The sequence below is a fragment of the Salvelinus alpinus genome, chromosome 15, assembly GCF_045679555.1.
Source record: "Salvelinus alpinus chromosome 15, SLU_Salpinus.1, whole genome shotgun sequence".
Lineage (NCBI taxonomy): Eukaryota > Metazoa > Chordata > Actinopteri > Salmoniformes > Salmonidae > Salvelinus > Salvelinus alpinus.
In genome coordinates, this window is record NC_092100.1 from 10,756,747 (window position 1) to 10,782,777 (window position 26,031).

The 26,031-nt window shown below is 45.3% G+C and overlaps 1 protein-coding gene across 1 annotated transcript in view; it reads right to left on the reverse strand.

Annotated features, from left to right (window-relative positions):
• Positions 1–662: 662 nt before the first annotated feature.
• ptprsa (protein tyrosine phosphatase receptor type Sa) overlaps positions 663–26,031 on the reverse strand; it is a 454,642-nt gene continuing 429,273 nt past the window's right edge. The window contains 3 exon segments of the mRNA XM_071342488.1: positions 663–4,644; positions 5,139–5,274; positions 22,401–22,555. Of these exon segments, the coding sequence (XP_071198589.1) occupies positions 4,576–4,644; positions 5,139–5,274; positions 22,401–22,555 (360 nt within the window). The 3' untranslated portion in view covers positions 663–4,575.

Consider the following 26,031-nt stretch of genomic DNA (forward strand, 5'->3'; position numbering starts at 1 on the left):
AATAAAATGTGACACTGTTCCAATACTTTTGGAGCTCACTGTATATACTGCATGCAAGTTGATTATACCTTACATGGTTTGTCAGATGTTGTGGAAGCATGGTGCAAGCCCACAGTGGTTCTCAGTGAAATGGAGTAGGTAGGTCTACAGATGTTTTTAAACAACCTGTTATGTCTGCTACTTGAGATAATTTATGTTTTACTGGGCTATAAGTTGATGTACAGATTAGTGCGATACATGTGTTCGCAAAAAAGATTCAAATACAACTTCATTTATCTGATTTTGTCTCGTCATAATAAGCTCCCATTAGGGGGACACAGCCATGTCTTGCAAAAAGTGTTGGAAGAAACAAACAGTGTCTTAATCAATAACACATATGATTTACCAATGATTACGAACGCAACACGGCATAAAGGAACAGTGACTATTGGTACAGTAGCGTGTCTTCTGGAAGAAAGACCAGTTTATGTACTATGCACCTAGCCTGTACTCTGTGACCTGTAGATGTAGTCCTTCCTTTCAAATACTATAAGTATTAGTATTTATTTATTATTTGTTGTTATAATGTGTGTACTATTACCATACACAGATGGTCTAATTAACTGTACTTAAACCTGGGCAATAGTTGGGCAAAGATTAATAAAACGACATAAGATCACACATTCAGACAACATTTTTTTAATACAAAGTCAACATATGTACATACACAGTGGTTTTTAACCAATCATTGTTTCAGTTAGAAGTAACAGTTTGAAAGCGATAGCACTTGGCCCTCATACAAAGAAAAACTATTTTGATTGATCTTAGGTTCTTTATCTTTTTGTTGGCTGTTGTACGTATAGGTTCTATTATGTTATAGTCATTTTTCTCTTTTGTTAATCAGTAGATTTGGCTGCTATTGTTGTCAAAAGTCTGGCATCTTAACATGAAGTCAAAGAGTAACACATCGCACAAACTTCCAAAGATGTCCAGTCTTATTTTTTTGTCATGGGCCCTTAACCAGTCTGGTTCAGTCACAAAAAAGTCCTAATTTCAAGATTTGTTCATATGAAAAGGTCTGCGATTCCCACTTGAAAAGGATATGCTGGAAATGTCTTTGTTGTTTCTTCTACCTTCGTCCTAGTCTTTGCATCACACGGCTCCTTCTCATTCAGTCCTGACTCATTCTGCATCCCGTAACAAAACATTTAAAAAAATTATAAGAATGAACACAGTATGGTACTAGGTTCTTACAGTATAATGAACCCTCTTACATCATGTCATGATTCAGGGTCAGTGGTAGTGTACTGTAGTACTTTGCCCTTAATGACTGTGTCATTGCACTATGGCCAGTTGCTAAGTAGCAAAACTATCTCTTGTTTCTCTATGACTGCCAATGGACTATCCATTCTTGGCCACTTTTAGGCAGTTGGGAACTAGCGCTTCTCCTTTTGTGGGATGGGAAGATAGAGCTTTTGTTTTGGAAAGGAATAGTCCTTTGGTTGCCGTTTCCCAGCCCGGTTCACTTTGGGGCCAGAGAGCAGGCGCCATTTTGGTTGCAAGAAGCCTGTGCTGAGGCAAAAGTTATGGGTTGGCATTGACCTCTCATTGACCTCTCATAACAGAGTTAGCTGTGGGTGGCTAGCAGGGGATATTGCTAACATGGCAGATATGACAAAGAAAGAGCGGACTTAAGAACAGAGAGCAGAGTGGACTACAAATGTTACAAAGGGAGAAAGTACACTTTACACTGTGAACTTTGCAATGAGCAGAACCTCATCTTTGCAGTTCAGTATTTGATCTGAAGTAAGAGAGCGTTGAGAGTTAAATTAAACAAATACATATAATCTATATGTTTGTTTATTTACAGGTGTTATATTCTGGATCGTAGTTGATATCTAACAAATGGATGATCGTGTTGTGTCTGAAAAGAAAAAGAAAGGAGGAGGAAATAATGGACTTCTGAGAAAGAGGGAGATGGTCTGTTCATGGTCAAAAAGTACAGAACCTTTAGTGTGGCAAATTCAGCAAAATGGGTAATATCTTTCCTCCAATTGAATGCTTTGTAGACTATTTAATCTACTACATATGAAAATAATACTCAAACAAATACATGACTATTGTTAGCTAATGATAATAGTAATTACAACAACAATTAAAAAGACACCATCTCCTTATCGGCACAGGTCTACCAAGTGGTAGGATTTAAAAAGGGTTGCAGGAGCGGCGCCCGGGCCAGACACCTCCCCTAATTGTTTCCAGAGAAACACACAATATGTCCCAAGGTTAAGTTCATGATTACAAAACAAAAAAAATCCATCAGAATTTTACATGAGCAATTGAAAGTTTATGGGTGGTAAAAAATACATAAAAATAAGAAACAGAAAAAAATAAGTTTGGATACATCTTTATATTCTTCATTTAAATATATATGAATGTGCGATATATATTTATATATATATTTATATATATATATATATATATATATATATATATATATAGGCTCACATCCACACAAACACACGTTATACATAACATTTCTATAGTGAAAAAATAGAATGTCTTTTAACATAATATGAACAAATAAGCATACGTTTTTTTCCTGCTAATTTGAAAAAATGTGATACAATATTTCTGTTAAAAAAACTAAACAAAAAACTAAAATGAAAAGTAAGCTATGTAAAGTAAAATAACAATAGTCATCATAACAAAACATTCATGTTTCCATAATGTTACAATAACAATAAGGCTTTTTTTGGAAATAAGAAAGACTACAAACAATTCCTTTCATCATTCTGTTACCAAAGCACAGACCTCTGAGAAAAAAATTAAATTGTGGGCTTTGAGGGCTTGTTTTTGTCAGACACGTGTACATAGTGCGTAGAATCGGCCCTGCTATTGTTTAGATTTCAAGTTTAGTGATGTGCAAGTCATTTGTAGCGTGGACATAACTTTCACATCACAACATTCAAATCCAAAATGGCTAGATCTTCCCCAGTCATCCACAGTGGCCTTTGGCCAGTCATCCACAGTGGCCTTTGGCCAGTCATCCACAGTGGCCTTTGTCCAGTCATCCACAGTGGCCTTTGTCCAGTCATCCACAGTGGCCTTTGGCCAATAGGTGGAAGAGAAAAGACAGGAACCTTTCTCTGGGTTATCAACTCAGTTCCTCACAACTTTGAACCACTGTCCTTCCACTGTTAGTAGAGCACTAGTCTCTTTCTTTAAGTCAAGCAAGTCGTGTGAGACAGTGAGTCCAGAGGAGGCCGAGAGGAGTTGATGGGGGGGGACCATAACATGTGGATGCTCTTTCAGTCTCAGCCGCATGGGTGCAAACTGACACCGCCAGACCAGGCACCTCCATTGTCATCCCATACCAGAGTCACACTTACAGCATACAGGAGAATAAGCAGCATGTTTGGTATTGACAGAAAACCCCCAGAAATACAAGTAATTGTAAGACAAAATTAACAAATGATTACAATGGGTTGTTGGTCACTGTACAAGTTTGCAAAGAGAGCTCAGTTGCCGCCATTCACCATGCCAAGTTCTCCTGTGGTGATTCCACTCGTTCAATATGTTGGGCATTGCACCAGTAAAAACTAGTCCTGAACGAAGAGTGACAGTAAAAAGTCAAGGGACTTCATTGTCATTTATCTGGTCTTGCAAGAGCTGTCTCTTTTTACCCAGTTTCCATGGTGACTGAGGCTATGAGAGCTATATCAGTGGTTACTGTATAAACATGTTGGGGTTTGTCCTCAAGAAGCTCCACACGTCAAGTGATGGAGAAACTGAAAACGGTAAGTTGATTGAATTGGCATTTGACGATATCCACCGCTGGCAGTCACTTTATGACACCGTCATCACTTTCCCCCAGAATATTCGGTACTGCAGAAGCTCCTCTTAGCCCAAAGAGTTGAAGGGATATAGGGCTACCCTTTGTACGAGATGATGGACATGTGAGGAGTTGGGAGTTGAGCTTCTAAGGTTGTAACAGAACTATGGGCAGTAGAGGTTATCTTGCTTAGAGAGAAGGATGAGTGTGGTAGGGGGTTCCCGAATGGAGGTTGACTTCTCTTGCCAGTACCTTACCGTTAACTCAGTGTGTTTGTCTCATCAGAGGTGTCTGACATTTTGGGGACAATCATCTGTGTACACAGGCAACCACAGTTTTCCATCAGAAGTGTTTATAAACAACTAGGAACTCTGAACCTCTGTCCTTACATGGTAAAACATGCGAACGCTTCCCCCATCTAAGCTACATCCACTCCACCATTTTCTCAGTTTTTACCAATCCCCCTTTTTTTTTAACCTCAGTTGAGCCACCACTTTTGGTTCCTTTCTTCAGAGTGAGGGCGTCAATTAGTTCTGCTGATGGAGTCATTTACAGTTTCCTCACCGGCATCAAAGTCCATTGGGTCCAATTGGAATTGCACTCTTGTTGGCTTTAAAAAAGAAAAAGAAAAAAAAAGCTACAATTCGTTTGCTATTCTGTTGGTTGAATTTTGTTTTCTGGCTGCTGTTGTTGTTGTCGTCATTTCTATGGCTCAGGAGACTGTTGAGGGGGACATAGGATTCGGGGGACGAGATGGATTTTTACGTTGCATAGTGATCAAAGCTTCCTAGGTACTCCAGACCCGCCTGGTAGCAAAACTGATATTCATCCTGCATAGACAAAATAAACAACATTCAACATTCATTTTGTTCAGCAGCAAACAGGAGATACTTCACTTAAACAATATGGCATGAGGAGTTGTGGTATATGGCAAATATACCACGGCTAAGGGCTGTTCTTAGATACAACCCTTAGCCGTGGCACATTGGTCATATAACACAAACCCCCGAGGTGCCTTATTGCTATTACAAACTGGTTACCAACGTAACTAGAGCAGTATAAAGAAATGTTTTGTCACAACCGTGGTATACAGTCTGATATACCACGGCTGTCAGCTAAATCAGCATTCAGGGTTCGAACCACCCAATTTATAATATTCAATATAATACTACAAGCCAAACTTAGCAGCAGCTATAAGACTTACAGCCAGTATCAATGCTAACACAATGCTGATGCATACTCTTAGCACCCATGGCAAAACTACATGTTCAACAAAAAAACTACAATATCCATGAGAACCCGTGGGTTCGGAGTGACCCCTCACCTCTGTCTGGACCATGGCAGGCCTCTGTGTCCGCAGCATCTTGACCGTCTGAAAGATGTCTACCACGCCTTCATAGCGCATCCTCTCCAGCACGATGCTGAGTGTGGTGAAGACACCGGTCCGGCCAACCCCCGCACTGGAAACACACACAGAACCACCAGTCTCAGGGGATATGTTGGGATATGTTGGGATATGTTGGGATATGCTGGGATATGTTGGGATATGCTGGGATATGCTGGGATATGTTGGGATATGCTGGGATATGTTGGGATATGTTGGGATATGTTGGGATATGCTGGGATATGTTGGGATATGCTGGGATATGCTGGGATATGTTGGGATATGTTGGGATATGTTGGGATATGCTGGGATATGTTGGGATATGCTGGGATATGTTGGGATATGCTGGGATATGCTGGGATATGCTGGGATATGTTGGGATATGCTGGGATATGCTGGGATATGTTGGGATATGCTGGGATATGTTGGGATATGTTGGGATATGTTGGGATATGTTGGGATATGCTGGGATATGTTGTGATATGTTGGGATATGCTGGGATATGCTGGGATATGCTGGGATATGCTGGGATATGCTGGGATATGCTGGGATATGTTGGGATATGCTGGGATATGTTGGGATATGTTGGGATATGTTGGGATATGCTGGGATATGCTGGGATATGCTGGGATATGTTGGGATATGTTGGGATATGTTGGGATATGCTGGGATATGCTGGGATATGTTGGGATATGTTGGGATATGCTGGGATATGCTGGGATATGTTGGGATATGCTGGGATATGCTGGGATATGCTGGGATATGCTGGGATATGCTGGGATATGCTGGGATATGTTGGGATATGCTGGGATATGCTGGGATATGCTGGGATATGTTGGGATATGCTGGGATATGCTGGGATATGCTGGGATATGTTGGGATATGCTGGGATATGTTGGGATATGTTGGGATATGTTGGGATATGTTGGGATATGCTGGGATATGTTGGGATATGTTGGGATATGCTGGGATATGCTGGGATATGCTGGGATATGCTGGGATATGCTGGGATATGCTGGGATATGTTGGGATATGCTGGGATATGTTGGGATATGTTGGGATATGTTGGGATATGCTGGGATATGCTGGGATATGTTGGGATATGCTGGGATATGTTGGGATATGTTGGGATATGTTGGGATATGCTGGGATATGCTGGGATATGTTGGGATATGTTGGGATATGCTGGGATATGCTGGGATATGTTGGGATATGCTGGGATATGCTGGGATATGCTGGGATATGCTGGGATATGCTGGGATATGCTGGGATATGTTGGGATATGTTGGGATATGCTGGGATATGCTGGGATATGCTGGGATATACTGGGATATGCTGGGATATGCTGGGATATGCTGGGATATGCTGGGATATGCTGGGATATGTTGGGATATGCTGGGATATGTTGGGATATGCTGGGATATGTTGGGATATGCTGGGATATGCTGGGATATGCTGGGATATTGAAAAAATACATTTCCAATTCACACATGCATATTAATACACACTTGTTCATGTGTGAAATTTAACAAATATAAGCACCCACCAAATTATTATTATTATGATGATGAATATTATCATTATTATAACAGATGAAGTCCAAAAATCATGCAAACAGCTCTATCGGGCGTCCATTTTGAAAGTTGTTATTTCTGCTGTCCCTAGATACCAGTCATCATGGTTGTTATTTCTCCTGTCCCTAGATACCAGTCATCAAGGTTGTTATTTCTCCTGTCCCTAGATACCAGTCATCAAGGTTGTTATTTCTCCTGTCCCTAGATACCAGTCATCAAGGTTGTTATTTCTGCTGTCCCTAGATACCAGTCATCATGGTTATTTCTCCTGTCCCTGGATACCAGTCATCAAGGTTGTTATTTCTGCTGTCCCTAGATACCAGTCATCAAGGTTGTTATTTCTCCTGTCCCTAGATACCAGTCATCAAGGTTGTTATTTCTCCTGTCCCTAGATACCAGTCATCAAGGTTGTTATTTCTCCTGTTCCTGGATACCAGTCATCAAGGTTGTTATTTCTCCTGTCCCTAGATACCAGTCATCGAGGTTATTATTTCTCCTGTCCCTGGATACCAGTCATCAAGGTTGTTATTTCTCCTGTCCCTAGATACCAGTCATCAAGGTTGTTATTTCTCCTGTCCCTAGATACCAGTCATCATGGTTATTTCTCCTGTCCCTAGATACCAGTCATCAAGGTTGTTATTTCTCCTGTCCCTGGATACCAGTCATCAAGGTTGTTATTTCTCCTGTCCCTAGATACCAGTCATCATGGTTATTTCTCCTGTCCCTAGATACCAGTCATCAAGGTTGTTATTTCTCCTGTTCCTAGATACCAGTCATCAAGGTTGTTATTTCTCCTGTCCCTAGATACCAGTCATCAAGGTTGTTATTTCTCCTGTCCCTAGATACCAGTCATCATGGTTATTTCTCCTGTCCCTAGATACCAGTCATCAAGGTTGTTATTTCTCCTGTTCCTAGATACCAGTCATCAAGGTTGTTATTTCTCCTGTTCCTGGATACCAGTCATCATGGTTGTTATTTCTCCTGTTCCTAGATACCAGTCATCAAGGTTGTTATTTCTCCTGTTCCTGGATACCAGTCATCATGGTTGTTATTTCTCCTGTCCCTGGATACCAGTCATCAAGGTTGTTATTTCTCCTGTCCCTGGATACCAGTCATCAAGGTTGTTATTTCTCCTGTCCCTAGATACCAGTCATCAAGGTTGTTATTTCTGCTGTCCCTAGATACCAGTCATCAAGGTTGTTATTTCTCCTGTCCCTAGATACCAGTCATCAAGGTTGTTATTTCTCCTGTCCCTAGATACCAGTCATCAAGGTTGTTATTTCTCCTGTCCCTAGATACCAGTCATCAAGTTTGTTATTTCTCCTGTCCCTGGATACCATTCATCAAGGTTGTTATTTCTCCTGTCCCTGGATACCAGTCATCATGGTTGTTATTTCTCCTGTCCCTGGATACCAGTCATCAAGGTTGTTATTTCTCCTGTCCCTGGATACCAGTCATCAAGGTTGTTATTTCTCCTGTTCCTAGATTCTCCTGTTCACATGAATCCAAGATGGCGTAGCAGTCGGACGTGTCTTTGTATGGTCCTGTCCCGTGTAAATAGTGTAAATAGTCTTCGTATTTTTCGTATACATTTCATATATATTTTAATTTCACTTTCCACCTAGGAACTGAATATACATTCCTACATTCCGCCTCGCCCAATGTGGTACGGACCTGCTATTTTTTTTATACTTTAGAACCGTAACCCCAATCAGAAGCTAGCCAGATAACTAGCTACTAGCTAGTAGTCAGTTAGCCACTGCTGCGGTCTTCACCCTCAACTCGGACACAGCCAGCTTCAATACCGGGCCAATACCTGCCAGTCTGCAAGCGCGATATCAACCCAGAGCATATAGGACTGCTTTTTCTCTACCACATCACCGGATTCCTGACGCAAGCTCTGGACAATTACACCGTATCATCACAGCTAGCTAGCTGCAACCGAGTGGCTACTACTGGCTAACACCTCTGTCCCGAAGCAAGCACCAGTTAGCCTTGAGCTAGCCTCGAGCTAGGCCCATCTGCCGGCTAGCTGAAGAGGCCTACCAGCGAATTCTTGGGCTACAATACCAGCTACAAGCTAATTTAGCCATTTTTTTGCCGCTGCTAGTAGCTTTTACCTTCTGCACAGACACCAGCCCTGTTATTAGCCTGGATATTACTCACCAATTTACCAGGATCGGACTGTCTCTCGACAACAACGCCGGATTCCTGCCGTAATCCCTGAGCCACTACTTCTGATCCTCACAGCTAGCTTGCAGCTAGCGCACCTAGCGCCACTGCCACGAAGCTAGCACCAGTTAGCAAACACAATTCTACATTTCACAACCTCTCTTTCGCCATCGCCATCTGGCTTGGATTCTCTGTCGACACGACCACGTCTGAGCAGACCCCCTCCGTCTGAGCAGACCACCCCCCGGGCTACTAACTTTAAACGCCGCGTGCTAGCTTAGTGGAGGCCTCCCTGCTCCATCTACGGCTGCCCCCTGGACACTATGATCACTTGGCTACATAGCTGATGCATGCTTGACTGTCCATTAATTCACGGTACTCCATTCTGTTTATTTGTGTTTTATCTGTCGGCTCTGTGCTTTAACTCAGGATCTGTGTGTAGTTAATCCGACCCTCTCTGCCTAGTCGTCGCCATTTTTACCTGTTGTTGCTGTGTTAGACTAGCACCCTGTTATTGCTGCTGTTATCTTACCTGTTGTTTTAGCTAGCTCTCCCAATCAAGACCTGCAATCACTTTATGCCTTATTGTATGTCTCTCTCAAATATCAATATGCCTTGCATACTGTTGTTCAGGCTAGTTATCATTATCATTGTTTTGGTTTGCAATGGACCCTGTAGTTCCACTCTCCGTACCTCTGATACCTCCTTGGTCCCACCCCCCACACATGCGGTGACCTCACCCATTGAGACCAGCATGTCCAGAGATACAACCTCTCTTATCATCACCCAGTGCCTGGGCTTGCCTCCGCTGTACCCACGCCCCACCATACCCCTGTCTGCACATTATGCCCAGAATCTATTCTACCACGCCCATAAATCTGCTCCTTTTATTCTTTGTCCCCAACGCTCTAGGCGACCAGTTTTGATAGCCTTTAGCCGCACCCTCATCCTACTACTCCTCTGTTCCTCGGGTGATGTGGAGGTAAACCCAGGCCCTGCATGTCCCCAGTCACCCTCATTTGTTGACTTCTGTGATCGAAAAAGCCTTGGCCTCATGCATGTCAACATCAGAAGCCTCCTCCCTAAGTTTGCCTTACTCACCGCTTTAGCACACTCTGCCAACCCTGATGTCCTTGCCGTGTCCGAATCCTGGCTTAGGAAGGCCACCAAAAATTCTGAGATTTCCATACCCAACTATAACACTTTCCGTCAAGATAGAACTGCCAAAGGGGGAGGAGTTGCAATCTACTGCAGAGATAGCCTGCAAAGTTCTGTCATACTTTCCAGGTCTATGCCCAAACAGTTCGAACTTCTAATTTTAAAAATTAATCTCTCCAGAAATAAGTCTCTCACTGTTGCCGCCTGCTACCGACCCCCCTCAGCTCCCAGCTGTGCCCTGGACACCATCTGTGAATTGATCGCTCCCCATCTAGCTTCAGAGTTTGTTCTGTTAGGTGACCTAAACTGGGATATGCTTAACACCCCGGCAGTCCTACAATCCAAGCTTGATGCCCTCAATCTCACACAAATCATCAAGGAACCCACCAGGTACAACCCTAAATCCGTAAACATGGGCACCCTAATAGACATTATCCTGACCAACCTGCCCTCCAAATACACCTCTGCTGTCTTCAATCAAGATCTCAGCGATCACTGCCTCATTGCCTGTATCCGCCACGGGTCCGCGGTCAAACGACCACCCCTCATCACTGTCAAACGCTCCCTAAAACACTTCTGCGAGCAGGCCTTTCTAATCGACCTGGCCCGGGTACCCTGGAAGGATATTGACCTCATCCCGTCAGTTGAGGATGCCTGGTCATTCTTTAAATGTTACTTCCTCACCATATTAGACAAGCATGCTCCGTTCAAAAAATGCAGAACCAAGAACAGATATAGCCCTTGGTTCACTCCAGACCTGACTGCCCTCGACCAGCACAAAAACATCCTGTGGCGAACTGCAATAGCATCGAAGAGCCCCCGCGATATGCAACTGTTCAGGGAAGTCAGGAACCAATACACGCAGTCAGTCAGGAAAGCAAAGGCCAGCTTTTTCAAGCAGAAATTTGCATCCTGTAGCTCTAACTCCAAAAAGTTCTGGGATACTGTAAAGTCCATGGAGAACAAGAGCACCTCCTCCCAGCTGCCCACTGCACTGAGGCTAGGTAACACGGTCACCACCGATAAATCCGTGATAATCGAAGACTTCAACAAGCATTTCTCAATGGCTGGCCATGCCTTCCTCCTGGCGACTCCAACCTTGGCCAACAGCCCCGCCCCCCCCGCTGCTACTCGCCCAAGCCTCCCCAGCTTCTCCTTTACCCAAATCCAGATAGCAGATGTTCTGAAAGAGCTGGAAAACCTGGACCAATACAAATCAGCTGGGCTTGACAATCTGGACCCCCTATTTCTGAAACTGTCCGCCGCCATTGTCGCACCCCCTATCACCAGCCTGTTCAACCTCTCCTTCGTATCATCTGAGATCCCCAAGGATTGGAAAGCTGCCGCGGTCATCCCCCTCTTCAAAGGGGGAGACACCCTGGACCCAAACTGTTACAGACCTATATCCATCCTGCCCTGCCTATCTAAGGTCTTCGAAAGCCAAGTCAACAAACAGATCACTGACCATCTCGAATCCCACCGTACCTTCTCCGCTGTGCAATCCGGTTTCCGAGCCGGTCATGGGTGCACCTCAGCCACGCTCAAGGTACTAAACGATATCATAACCGCCATCGATAAAAGACATTACTGTGCAGCCGTCTTCATCGACCTGGCCAAGGCTTTCGACTCTGTCAATCACCATATTCTTATCGGCAGACTCAGTAGCCTCGGTTTTTCTAATGACTGCCTTGCCTGGTTCACCAACTACTTTGCAGACAGAGTTCAGTGTGTCAAATCGGAGGGCATGTTGTCCGGTCCTCTGGCAGTCTCTATGGGGGTACCACAGGGTTCAATTCTCGGGCCGACTCTTTTCTCTGTATACATCAATGATGTTGCTCTTGCTGCGGGCGATTCCCTGATCCACCTCTACGCAGACGACACCATTCTATATACTTCCGGCCCTTCCTTGGACACTGTGCTATCTAACCTCCAAACGAGCTTCAATGCCATACAACACTCCTTCCGTGGCCTCCAACTGCTCTTAAACGCTAGTAAAACCAAATGCATGCTTTTCAACCGTTCGCTGCCTGCACCCGCACGCCCGACTAGCATCACCACCCTGGACGGTTCCGACCTAGAATATGTGGACATCTATAAGTACCTAGGTGTCTGGCTAGACTGCAAACTCTCCTTCCAGACTCATATCAAACATCTCCAATCCAAAATCAAAGCAAGAATCGACTTTCTATTCCGCAACAAAGCCTCCTTCACTCACGCCGCCAAACTTACCCTGGTAAAACTGACTATCCTACCGATCCTCGACTTCGGCGATGTCATCTACAAAATAGCTTCCAATACTCTACTCAGCAAACTGGATGCAGTTTATCACAGTGCCATTCGTTTTGTTACTAAAGCACCTTATACGACCCACCACTGCGACCTGTATGCCCTAGTCGGCTGGCCCTCGCTACATGTTCGTCGTCAGACCCACTGGCTCCAGGTCATCTACAAGGCTATGCTAGGTAAAGTGCCGCCTTATCTCAGTTCACTGGTCACGATGGCTACACCCACCCGCAACACGCGCTCCAGCAGGTGTATCTCACTGATCATCCCTAAAGCCAAAACCTCATTTGGACGCCTTTCCTTCCAGTTCTCTGCTGCCTGCGACTGGAACGAATTGCAAAAATCTCTGAAGTTGGAGACTTTTATCTCCCTCAACAACTTTAAAATCTGCTATCCGAGCAGCTAACCGATCGCTGCAGCTGTACATAGTCCATCTGTAAACTACCCACCCAATTTACCTACCTCACCCCCCATACTGCTTTTATTTATTTACTTTTCTGCTCTTTTGCACACCAGTATCTCTTCTTGCACATGATCATCTGATGATTTATCACTCCAGTGTTAATCTGCTAAATTGTAATTATTCGATTTATTGCCTACCTCATGCCTTTTGCACACATTGTATATAGATTCTCTTTTTTTCTACCATGTTATTGACTTGTTTATTGTTTACTCCATGTGTAACTCTGTGTTGTCTGTTCACACTGCTATGCTTTATCTTGGCCAGGTCGCAGTTGCAAATGAGAACTTGTTCTCAACTAGCCTACCTGGTTAAATAAAGGTGAAATAAAAAAAAATAAAAAAAATACCAGTCATCAAGGTTGTTATTTCTCCTGTCCCTAGATACCAGTCATCATGGTTGTTATTTCTCCTGTCCCTGGATACCAGTCATCAAGGTTGTTATTTCTGCTGTCCCTAGATACCAGTCATCAAGGTTGTTATTTCTCCTGTCCCTGGATACCAGTCATCAAGGTTGTTATTTCTCCTGTCCCTAGATACCAGTCATCATGGTTGTTATTTCTCCTGTCCCTGGATACCAGTCATCATGGTTGTTATTTCTCCTGTCCCTAGATACCAGTCATCAAGGTTGTTATTTCTCCTGTCCCTGGATACCAGTCATCAAGGTTGTTATTTCTCCTGTCCCTAGATACCAGTCATCATGGTTGTTATTTCTCCTGTTCCTAGATACCAGTCATCAAGGTTGTTATTTCTCCTGTCCCTAGATACCAGTCATCAAGGTTGTTATTTCTCCTGTCCCTAGATACCAGTCATCATGGTTGTTATTTCTCCTGTTCCTAGATACCAGTCATCAAGGTTGTTATTTCTCCTGTCCCTGGATACCAGTCATCATGGTTGTTATTTCTCCTGTTCCTAGATACCAGTCATCATGGTTGTTATTTCTCCTGTCCCTAGATACCAGTCATCATGGTTGTTATTTCTCCTGTCCCTGGATACCAGTCATCAAGGTTGTTATTTCTCCTGTTCCTAGATACCAGTCATCATGGTTGTTATTTCTCCTGTTCCTAGATACCAGTCATCAAGGTTGTTATTTCTCCTGTTCCTAGATACCAGTCATCATGGTTGTTATTTCTCCTGTCCCTGGATACCAGTCATCAAGGTTGTTATTTCTGCTGTCCCTAGATACCAGTCATCATGGTTGTTATTTCTCCTGTCCCTGGATACCATTCATCAAGGTTGTTATTTCTCCTGTCCCTGGATACCATTCATCAAGGTTGTTATTTCTCCTGTCCCTAGATACCAGTCATCAAGGTTGTTATTTCTCCTGTCCCTAGATACCAGTCATCAAGGTTGTTATTTCTCCTGTCCCTAGATACCAGTCATCATGGTTGTTATTTCTCCTGTCCCTAGATACCAGTCATCAAGGTTGTTATTTCTCCTGTCCCTGGATACCAGTCATCATGGTTGTTATTTCTCCTGTCCCTAGATACCAGTCATCATGGTTGTTATTTCTCCTGTCCCTAGATACCAGTCATCAAGGTTGTTATTTCTCCTGTCCCTAGATACCAGTCATCAAGGTTGTTATTTCTCCTGTCCCTAGATACCAGTCATCAAGGTTGTTATTTCTCCTGTCCCTGGATACCAGTCATCATGTGCCGTCGCTACACGGTTTAACACCTGACTCTAAGCTGATCATGTCAGAGGTAATCTTGATGTGATGCCTGTACACACACCGACACAACACAAAATTAACACACACGCGCATGAACGTTCACAATCTCGAACACACATGAACGCACACACACACAAACTCCGCCTCGTTAAGTCCCCATTGCAAACCTTTCCCTGTAACAGTCCCCAGAAATAGGGTGAGTCTTAAGTCTGATCCTGAAATTCTTGAGGGCTGTCTCCGTAAGCTGCTTTGGTGTGAAATGACTTCCTCTTCACCAATGGAACAATAATTGATATGACAGCAGATGTGTATTTTCATCCTACCCACCCCATGACGCTTTCTGACTGGAGATGGAAGAGGAGAAGACAGGGGTTGCAAAAGTCGGGAGTGGACTGGAGTTGAAAGGTCACCAATGATAAAACCCCAACACACACAAAAAAAAACGGAACTAAGGACAAAGAGTTGAGCATCCCTATAGAGTCCTTGCTTCTTCGCCTTCTTGTGTCACCACAAAGTCTGTCCCCATTCAGTCCTCTCAACAACTGTTCCACCACCCCCCTCTGCTATCCCTCCATCCCTCCAACCCCACCCACACCAATCCTATCCTCCCCTGCAGTGTGGAGAAAGCTGTTCCACCACCCCCCTCTGCTATCCCTCCATCCCTCCAACCCCATCCACACCAATCCTATCCTCCCCTGCAGTGTGGAGAAAGCTGTTCCACCCCCCCCCCCCTCTGCTATCCCTCCATCCCTCCAACCCCATCCACACCAATCCTATCCTCCCCTGCAGTGTGGAGAAAGCTGTTCCACCACCCCCCTCTGCTATCCCTCCATCCCTCCAACCCCATCCACACCAATCCTATCCTCCCCTGCAGTGTGGAGAAAGCTGTTCCACCCCCCCCCCCCCCTCTGCTATCCCTCCAACCCTCCAACCCCATCCACACCAATCCTATCCTCCCCTGCAGTGTGGAGAAAGCTGTTCCACCACCCCCCTCTGCTATCCCTCCATCCCTCCAACCCCATCCACACCAATCCTATCCTCCCCTGCAGTGTGGAGAAAGCTGTTCCACCACCCCCCCTCTGCTATCCCTCCATCCCTCCAACCCCATCCACACCAATCCTATCCTCCCCTGCAGTGTGGAGAAAGCTGTTCCCTGGGAGCTGGTCACAGCTTGTCACATGGGGGTTTTGGACTAGATGGGGTACAGCTTTTCTCACAATAAATGTTTTCGTAGCAGGTTAGGAGAACTTACACAGCAGGTTAGGAGAATTAGGTTAAGGTTAGAAAAAGGGTTAGGGTTAGCTAAAATGCTCAACTTTTTACACTAATTTGACATAAGCTGTACTCCATCTAGCCATGACCATCACATGGCTCTTAAACTCCATCAAACCCTTTTAAATAGACAGACTTCTAAATCTGACAGATGTGGAAAGCAGTGCTGAATGAGAGGATTTACATTCCCATTCACAGGAAGTAGTCAGCCAATTAATGACAAAAACCATCAGGCTCTATTAGATAGGAATTGTGGGAGCGGCGGGAGAAAGAGAGAAAGAGAGAGAGAGAATTGGACGATTGGGAAGTGTGACGGGAAGTGCAAGGGACTGAGAAAATATATGGAGGGATGAGAGATAGAGGGGGATGGAAACCAAAGCAAGAGAGAGAAAGAATGTACCATATTTTGATATGACACAGTGCAAGTAGGTGGAAAGAGACTGAAACACACAAAGATTAGGAAGGTAGGGAGAGAAGAATGATGAGAGGACAAAAGGAGAACAAAAGAGGGATCAGATACGAGACAGACACTCCAGAGACAGACAGACATACAGACACTCCAGAGACAGACAGACAGACAGACAGACAGACACTCCAGAGACAGACAGACAGACACTCCAGAGACAGACAGACAGACAGACACTCCAGAGACAGACAGACAGACAGACAGACACTCCAGAGACAGACAGACAGACAGACAGACACTCCAGAGACAGACAGACAGACAGACAGACACTCCAGAGACAGACAGACACAGACAGACACTCCAGAGACAGACAGACAGACAGACAGACAGACAGACAGACAGACACTCCAGAGACAGACAGACAGACAGACAGACACTCCAGAGACAGACAGACAGACAGACACTCCAGAGACAGACAGACAGACAGACAGACAGACACTCCAGAGACAAACAGATAGACAGACAGACACTCCAGAGACAGACAGACAGACAGACAGACAGACAGACAGACAGACGGTCTGGTTGGAACATTATTGAAGATTTATGTTAAAAAGATCCTAAAGATTGATTCTATACTTAGTTTGACATGTTTCTACGACCTGTAATATAACGTTTTGGACATTTCGTCCGTACTTTCCGCTGGATTTGCACGCTCGTCGTGAGTTTGGATTTGTTTACCAAACGCGCTAACAAAAGGAGGTATTTGGACATAAATTATGAACTTTATGGAACAAATCAAACATTTATTGTAGAACTGGGATTCATGGGAGTGCATTCTGACGAAGATCATCAAAGGTAAGTGAATATTTATAATGCTATTTCTGACTAATGTTGACTATACAACATGGTGGATATTTCTTTGGCTCTGAGCGCCGTACTCAGATTATTGCATGGTTTGCTTTTTCAGTAAAGTTATTTTGAAATCTGACACAGCGGTTGCATTAAGGAGAAGTATATCTTTAATATCTTTATAAAAAATCATGGCCTCTAAACCTTCAAGCTGCATACTGGACCCTATTCCAACTAAACTACTGAAAGAGCTGCTTCCTGTGCTCGGCCCTCCTATGTTGAACATAATAAACGTCTCTCTATCCACCGGATGTGTACCAAACTCACTAAAAGTGGCAGTAATAAAGCCTCTCTTGAAAAAGCCAAACCTTGACCCAGAAAATATCAAACACTATCGGCCTATATCGAATCTTCCATTCCTCTCAAAATTTTTAGAAAAAGCTGTTGCGCAGCAACTCACTGCCTTCCTGAAGACAAATAATGTATACGAAATGCTTCAGTCTGGTTTTAGACCCCATCATAGCACTAAGACTGCACTTGTGAAGGTGGTAAATGACCTTTTAACCTCTTGACGCTAGGGGTCCGATTTTTAATATTTAAAAAAAAACGTTCCTAAGGTAAACAGACTATTTCTCAGGTCCAGATCATAGAATATGCATATCATTTACAGATTAGGATAGAAAACACTCCAAAGTTTCCAAAACTGTCAAAATATTGTCTGTGAGTATAACAAAACTGATTCTGCAGGCAAAAACCTGAGAAAATCTAACCCGGAAGTGATTTTTAAATCTTTGTTTCCTGGCCCGTCTTTCTTCCATTTAAAGGGGTATCAACCAGATTCCTTTTCCAATGGCTTCCTCAGGCTGTGACCAGGCTTTAGACATAGTTTATTCAGGCTTTTATTTTGAAAAATGAGCGAGATTTTTCAAAACTAGTCAGGTGTCCTCTGATTAGTTCCTGCGCGCGAGAGGGGTAGCTCTCCATTTTCTTTCTCTCTTTTATTGAATAGGTTACGGTCCGGTTGAAATATTATCGATTATGTTTGTTAAAAACAACCTGAGGATTGATTATAAAAAACATTTGACATGTTTCTACGAACATTACGCATACTTTTTGGAATTTTCGTCGAACGGAACGAGGCTGTAGTTTTCTGAACATAACGCGCAACCCAAATGGCGTTTTTTTGTTATAAAAGTAATATTTATCAAACAAAAAGAACATTTGTTGTGTAACTGGGAGTCTCGTGAGTGCAAACATCCGAAGATTATCAAAGGTAAGCGATTCATTTGATTGCTTTTCTGACTTTCGTGACCAAGCTAACCAAGCTAATATAAGGCTAACTGTTCTAGCATTGATTGATACACTCACAAAAGCTTGGATTGCTTTCGCTGCAAAGCATATTTTCAAAATCTGACACGATAGGTGGATTAACAACAAGCTAAGCTGTGTTTTTGTATATTTCACTTGTGATTGCATGATTATAAATATTGTTAGTAATATTTTGCGCACTGCAATTCAGCGGTTGTTTAGGAAAATGATCCCGCTAAAGGGATCCGTAGCGCAGAGAAGTTAATGGCGTCAGACAGAGGCTCTGCATCTGTCCTCGTGCTCCTAGACCTTAGTGCTGCCTTTGATACCATCGATCACCACATTCTTTTGGAGAGATTGGAAACCCAAATTGGTCTACACGGACAAGTTCTGGCCTGGTTTAGATCTTATCTGTCGGAAAGATATCAGTTTGTCTCTGTGAATGGTTTGTCCTCTGACAAATCAACTGTACATTTCAGTGTTCCTCAAGGTTCCGTTTTGGGACCACTATTATTTTCACTATATATTTTACCTCTTGGGGGATGTCATTCGAAAACATAATGTTAACTTTCACTGCTATGCGGATGACACACAGCTGTACATTTCAATGAAACATGGTGAAGCCCCAAAATTGCCCTCGCTGGAAGCCTGTGTTTCAGACATAAGGAAGTGGATGGCTGCAGATTTTCTACTTTTAAACTCGGACAAAACAGAGATGCTTGTTCTAGGTCCCAAGAAACAAAGAGATCTTCTGTTGAATCTGACAATTAATCTTGATGGTTGTAAAGTCGTCGCAAATTAAACTGTGAAGGACCTCGGCGTTACTCTGGACCCTGATTTCTCTTTTGACGAACATATCAAGACTGTTTCAAGGACAGATTTTTTCCATCTACGTAACATTGCAAAAATCAGAAATGTTCTGTCCAAAAATGTTGCAGAAAAATTAATCCATGCTTTTGTTACTTCTAGGTTAGACTACTGCAATGCTCTACTTTCCGGCTACCCGGATAAAGCACTAAATAAACTTAAGTTAGTGCTAAATATGGCTGCTAGAATCCTGACTAGAACCAAAAATTTTGATCATATTACTCCAGTGCTAGCCTCCCTACACTGGCTTCCTGTTAAGGCAAGGGCTGATTTCAAGGTTTTACTGCTAACCTACAAAGCATTACATGGGCTTGCTCCTACCTATCTTTCCGATTTGGTCCTGCCGTACATATCTACACGTACGCTACGGTCACAAGACGCAGGCCTCCTAATTGTCCCTAGAATTTCTAAGCAAACAGCTTGAGGCAGGGCTTTCTCCTATAGAGCTCCATTTTTATGGAATGGTCTGCCTACCCATGTGAGAGACGCAGACTCGGTCTCAACCTTTAAGTCTTTACTGAAGACTCATCTCTTCAGTGGGTCATATGATTGAGTGTAGTCTGGCCCAGGAGTGTGAAGGTGAACGGAAAGGCTCTGGAGCAACGAACCGCCCTTGCTGTCTCTGCTTGGCCCGTTCCCCTCTCTCCCGTGGGATTCTCTGCCTCTAACCCTATTACAGGGGCTGAGTCACTGGCTTACTGGTGCTCTTTCATGCCGTCCCTAGGAGGGGTGCGTCACTTGAGTGGGTTGAGTCACTGACGTGATCTTCCTGTCTGGGTTGGCGCCCCCCCCCTGGGTTGTGCCGTGGCGGAGATCTTTGTGGTCTATACTCGGCCTTGTCTCAGGATGGTAAGTTGGTGGTTGAAGATATCCCTCTAGTGGTGTGGGGGCTGTGCTTTGGCAAAGTGGGTGTGGTTATATCCTTCCTGTTCGGCCCTGTCCGGGGGTATCATCGGATGGGGCCACAGTGTCTCCTGACCCCTCCTGTCTCAGCCTCCAGTATTTATGCTGCAGTAGTTTGTGTCGGGGGGCTAGGGTCAATTTGTTATATCTGAAGTACTTCTCCTGTCTTATCCGGTGTCCTGTGTGAATTTAAGTATGCTCTCTCTAATTCTCTTTCTCTCTTTCTTTCTTTCTCTCTCTCGGAGGACCTGAGCCCTAGGACCATGCCTCAGGACTACCTGGCATGATGACTCCTTGCTGTCCCCAGTCCACCTGGCCGTGCTGCTGCTCCAGTTTCAACTGTTCTGCCTGCGGCTATGGAACCCTGACCTGTTCACCGGACGTGCTACCTGTCCCAGACCTGCTGTTTTCAACTCTCTAGAGACCGCAGGAGCGGTAGAAATACTCTTAATGATCGACTATGAAAAGCCAACTGACATTTACTCCTGGGGTGCTGACTTGCTGCACCCTCGACAACTACTGTGATTATTATTATTTGACCATGCTGGTAATTTATGAACATTTGAACATCTTGGCCATGTTCTGTTATAATCTCCACCCGGCACAGCCAGAAGAGGACTGGCCACCCCTCATAGCCTGGTTCCTCTCTAGGTTTCTTCCTAGGTTTTGGCCTTTCTAGGGAGTTTTTCCTAGCCACCGTGCTTCTACACCTGCATTGCTTGCTGTTTGGGGTTTTAGGCTGGGTTTCTGTACAGCACTTTGAGATATCAGCTGATGTAAGAAGGGCTATATAAATACATTTGATTTGATTTGAATTCTGTGAATAACATCTGTATCCTTCATCAATGTTTATTATGAGTATTTCTGTGATTTGATGTGGCTGTGAAAATTCACGGGATGTTTTGGAGGGAAAGCCAAATGTAAACTGAGGTTTTTGGATATAAATATGAACTTGATCGAACAAAACATACATGTATTGTGTAACATGTTGTCCCGGGAGTGTCATCTGATGAAGAACATCAAAGGTTAGTGATTAATTTTATCAATATTTCTGCTTTTTGTGACGCCTCTCTTTGGTTGGAAAATGGCTGAATGCTTTCTGTGACTAGTTGCTGACCTAACATAATGATATGTTCTGCTTTCACCGAAAAGCATTTTTGAAATCGTACACTGTGGTTGGATTAACGAGAATTTTATCTTTAAAATGGTGTCTAATCCTTGTATGTTTGAGAAATTTGAATTATGAGATTTCTGTTGATTGAATTCCGCTAGCGGAACCCCGTTCCTAGACAGGTCATAGTCAATGTCTGGTGGTGATATCATACATTCCCAATGGGAGTATGGTGGTGAAAGTCTGGTGACATCATAACAATGTCCATATAGGTAGATCTGGTGTTTGGTTAGCCTGGTCCCAGATCTGTTAATTCAAACATAGGAGTTGGCTATACAGCACAAACAGATCTGGGAACAGGATAGTGCTTGGTGACTTTGCAAAGGAAAAATACATTAAAGTGGACCTCTTCTGTTGAACCAAATGGCTTCCCCTTTACAAATACCAGGAGGCTGCCTCTCTGAGTGATCAATTATGAATGAGCTGAGCCTATGGCGTTATAACACCAGGCCACTGCAGTGACAGTAAGGAGAGAGGGAAAAGAGAGAGAGAGAAAGAGAGAGAGAGAGAGAGAGGGGGGAGAGTGAAAGAGAAAGAGATAGAGAAAGAGAGGGAAGAGAGAGAGAGAAGGGGGGGAGAGAGATGAAGGAAGAGAGAGAGAAGTGGGGAGAGAGAGAGGGAGAGAAGAGAGAGTGTGAAAGAGAGAGAGAGCGAGAGAGGGAAGAGAGAGAGAGGGAAAGAGAAAGAGGGAAGAGAGAGAGTGAAAGAGAGAGAGGGAAGAGAGAGAGAGAGGGAAGAGAGAAAGATAGAGGAAGAGGGAAGACCGGGGGGGGGGGAGAGAGAGAGTGAAAGAGAGTGAAAGAGAGAGAGAGAAAGAGGGAGAGAAACATGCATGATGTTACATCCCCTTAACATTCTGGGAGCTGGATGCCTACACACTCTTACCCAGACCTACAGACTCAGGACACTGGGTTATATGCTGACATTGTTAGGTACGTACAATGGTGTCAGTCTGAATTACAAAGAGCACTAGAAACAATGTCTCATACTCATCAACATTGTTGGGCAAGCACGCACGCACGCAAGCAAGCAAGCACGCACGCAAGCAAGCACGCACGCACGCAAGCAAGCACGCACGCACGCACGCACACACAAAAAAGATCCTCACCTGCAGTGGACAGAGATGGGTCCGTCCTGGCCAAACTGCTCCTTGGTTTTGTGCACCTGGCCTATGAAGTCTATGAAGCCCTCCCCTGACTTGGGCACCCCCTGCTCCGGCCAATCAGTGAACTGGAACTGCCGCACTGTCCTGGACTGCCCGTCCTGAGTGAGTGGAAGGAGAGGAAAAAGAATGGATGGAAAGAGGAAGAGAGAGGTAAGGGAGGAGGACGGATGACAACAGAATAAGAGAGCGGGTGGGGTGAGAGAGGTAAGGGAGGACAGATGGCAACAGAAGAAGAGAGAGGGGTGGGATGAGAGAGGTAAGGGAGGAGGACGGATGGCAACAGAAGAAGAGAGGGGTGGGATGAGAGAGGTAAGGGAGGAGGACAGATGGCAACAGAAGAAGAGAGAGGGGTGGGATGAGAGAGGTAAGGGAGGAGGACGGATGGCAACAGAAGAAGAGAGGGGTGGGATGAGAGAGGTAAGGGAGGAGGACGGATGGCAACAGAAGAAGAGAGAGGGGTGGGATGAGAGAGGTAAGGGAGGAGGACAGATGACAACAGAAGAAGAGAGAGGGGTGGGATGAGAGAGGTAAGGGAGGAGGACAGATGACAACAGAAGAAGAGAGAGGGGTAGGATGAGAGAGGTAAGGGAGGAAAACGGATGACAACAGAAGAAGAGAGAGGGGTGGGATGAGAGAGGTAAGGGAGGAGGACGGATGGCAACAGAAGAAGAGAGAGGGGTGGGATGAGAGAGGTAAGGGAGGAGGACAGATGGCAACAGAAGAAGAGAGAGGGGTAGGATGAGAGAGGTAAGGGAGGAGGACGGATGACAACAGAAGAAGAGAGAGGGATGGGATGAGAGAGGTAAGGGAGGAGGACGGATGGCAACAGAAGAAGAGAGAGGGGTGGGATGAGAGAGGTAAGGGAGGAGGACGGATGGCAACAGAAGAAGAGAGAGGGGTGGGATGAGAGAGGTAAGGCAGGAGGACAGATGGCAACAGAAGAAGAGAGAGGGGAAGGATGAGAGAGGTAAGGGAGGAAAACGGATGACAACAGAAGAAGAGAGAGGGGTGGGATGAGAGAGGTAAGGGATGAGGACGGATGGCAACAGAAGAAGAGAGAGGGGTGGGATGAGAGAGGTAAGGGAGGAGGACAGATGGCAACAGAAGAAGAGAGAGGGGTAGGATGAGAGAGGTAAGGGAGGAGGACGGATGACAACAGAAGAAGAGAGAGGGGTGGGATGAGAGAGGTAAGGGAGGAGGACGGATGGCAACAGAAGAAGAGAGAGGGGTGGGATGAGAGAGGTAAGGGAGGAGGACGGATGGCAACAGAAGAAGAGAGAGGGGTGGGATGAGAGAGGTAAGGCAGGACGGATGGCAACAGAAGAAGAGAGAGGGGTGGGATGAGAGAGGTAAGGCAGGACGGATGGCAACAGAAGAAGAGAGAGGGGTGGGATGAGAGAGGTAAGGGAGGAGGACAGATGGCAACAGAAGGAGAGAGGGGTGGGATGAGAGAGGTAAGGGAGGAGGACGGATGGCAACAGAAGAAGAGAGAGGGGTGGGATGAGAGAGGTAAGGGAGGAGGGATGACAACAGAAGAAGAGAGAGGGGTGGGATGAGAGAGGTAAGGGAGGAGGGATGACAACAGAAGAAGAGAGAGGGGTGGGATGAGAGAGGTAAGGGAGGAGGGATGGCAACAGAAGAAGAGAGAGGGGTGGGATGAGAGAGGTAAGGGAGGAGGGATGACAACAGAAGAAGAGAGAGGGGTGGGATGAGAGAGGTAAGGGAGGAGGGATGACAACAGAAGAAGAGAGAGGGGTGGGATGAGAGAGGTAAGGGAGGAGGGATGACAACAGAAGAAGAGAGAGGGGTGGGATGAGAGAGGTAAGGGAGGAGGGATGACAACAGAAGAAGAGAGAGGGGTGGGATGAGAGAGGTAAGGGAGGAGGGATGACAACAGAAGAAGAGAGAGGGGTGGGATGAGAGAGGTAAGGGAGGAGGGATGACAACAGAAGAAGAGAGAGGGGTGGGATGAGAGAGGTAAGGGAGGAGGACGGATGGCAACAGAAGAAGAGAGAGGGGTGGGATGAGAGAGGTAAGGGAGGAGGGATGACAACAGAAGAAGAGAGAGGGGTGGGTCAGTAAAAGCCAACATTGAGAAACAATAACTGTTTCATTCCACACACCATGGAGAGAAACTGATGTGAGGTCAGCGAACCACCAGGTCACAATCTGTGTCTGATAGACTGCTCAACAACAGCAAGAACAACAACAAGCCCAGTTCAACTTCACACTCATACAACACTACAATGACCTGTCTCCTCTGACATCCATCTGTCAGGCTATCACTACTGTCTCCGCTGACATCCATCTGTCAGGCTATCACTACTGTCTCCGCTGACATCCATCTGTCAGGCTATCACTACTGTCTCCCGTGACATCCATCTGTCAGGCTATCACTACTGTCTCCTCTGACATCCATCTGTCAGGCTATCACTACTGTCTCCGCTGACATCCATCTGTCAGGCTATCACTACTGTCTCCGCTGACATCCATCTGTCAGGCTATCACTACTGTCTCCGCTGACATCCATCTGTCAGGCTATCACTACTGTCTCCGCTGACATCCATCTGTCAGGCTATCACTACTGTCTCCGCTGACATCCATCTGTCAGGCTATCACTACTGTCTCCGCTGACATCCATCTGTCAGGCTATCACTACTGTCTCCGCTGACATCCATCTGTCAGGCTATCACTACTGTCTCCGCTGACATCCATCTGTCAGGCTATCACTACTGTCTCCGCTGACATCCATCTGTCAGGCTATCACTACTGTCTCCGCTGACATTCATCTGTCAGGCTATCACTACTGTCTCCGCTGACATCCATCTGTCAGGCTATCACTACTGTCTCCGCTGACATCCATCTGTCAGGCTATCACTACTGTCGCCGCTGACATCCATCTGTCAGGCTATCACTACTGTCTCCGCTGACATTCATCTGTCAGGCTATCACTACTGTCTCCGCTGACATCCATCTGTCAGGCTATCACTACTGTCTCCGCTGACATCCATCTGTCAGGCTATCACTACTGTCTCCGCTGACATTCATCTGTCAGGCTATCACTACTGTCTCCGCTGACATCCATCTGTCAGGCTATCACTACTGTCGCCGCTGACATCCATCTGTCAGGCTATCACTACTGTCGCCGCTGACATCCATCTGTCAGGCTATCACTACTGTCTCCGCTGACATCCATCTGTCAGGCTATCACTACTGTCGCCGCTGACATCCATCTGTCAGGCTATCACTACTGTCTCCGCTGACATCCATCTGTCAGGCTATCACTACTGTCTCCGCTGACATCCATCTGTCAGGCTATCACTACTGTCTCCGCTGACATCCATCTGTCAGGCTATCACTACTGTCTCCGCTGACATCCATCTGTCAGGCTATCACTACTGTCTCCGTGGACATCCATCTGTCAGGCTATCACTACTGTCTCCGCTGACATCCATCTGTCAGGCTATCACTACTGTCTCCGCTGACATCCATCTGTCAGGCTATCACTACTGTCTCCGCTGACATCCATCTGTCAGGCTATCACTACTGTCTCCGCTGACATCCATCTGTCAGG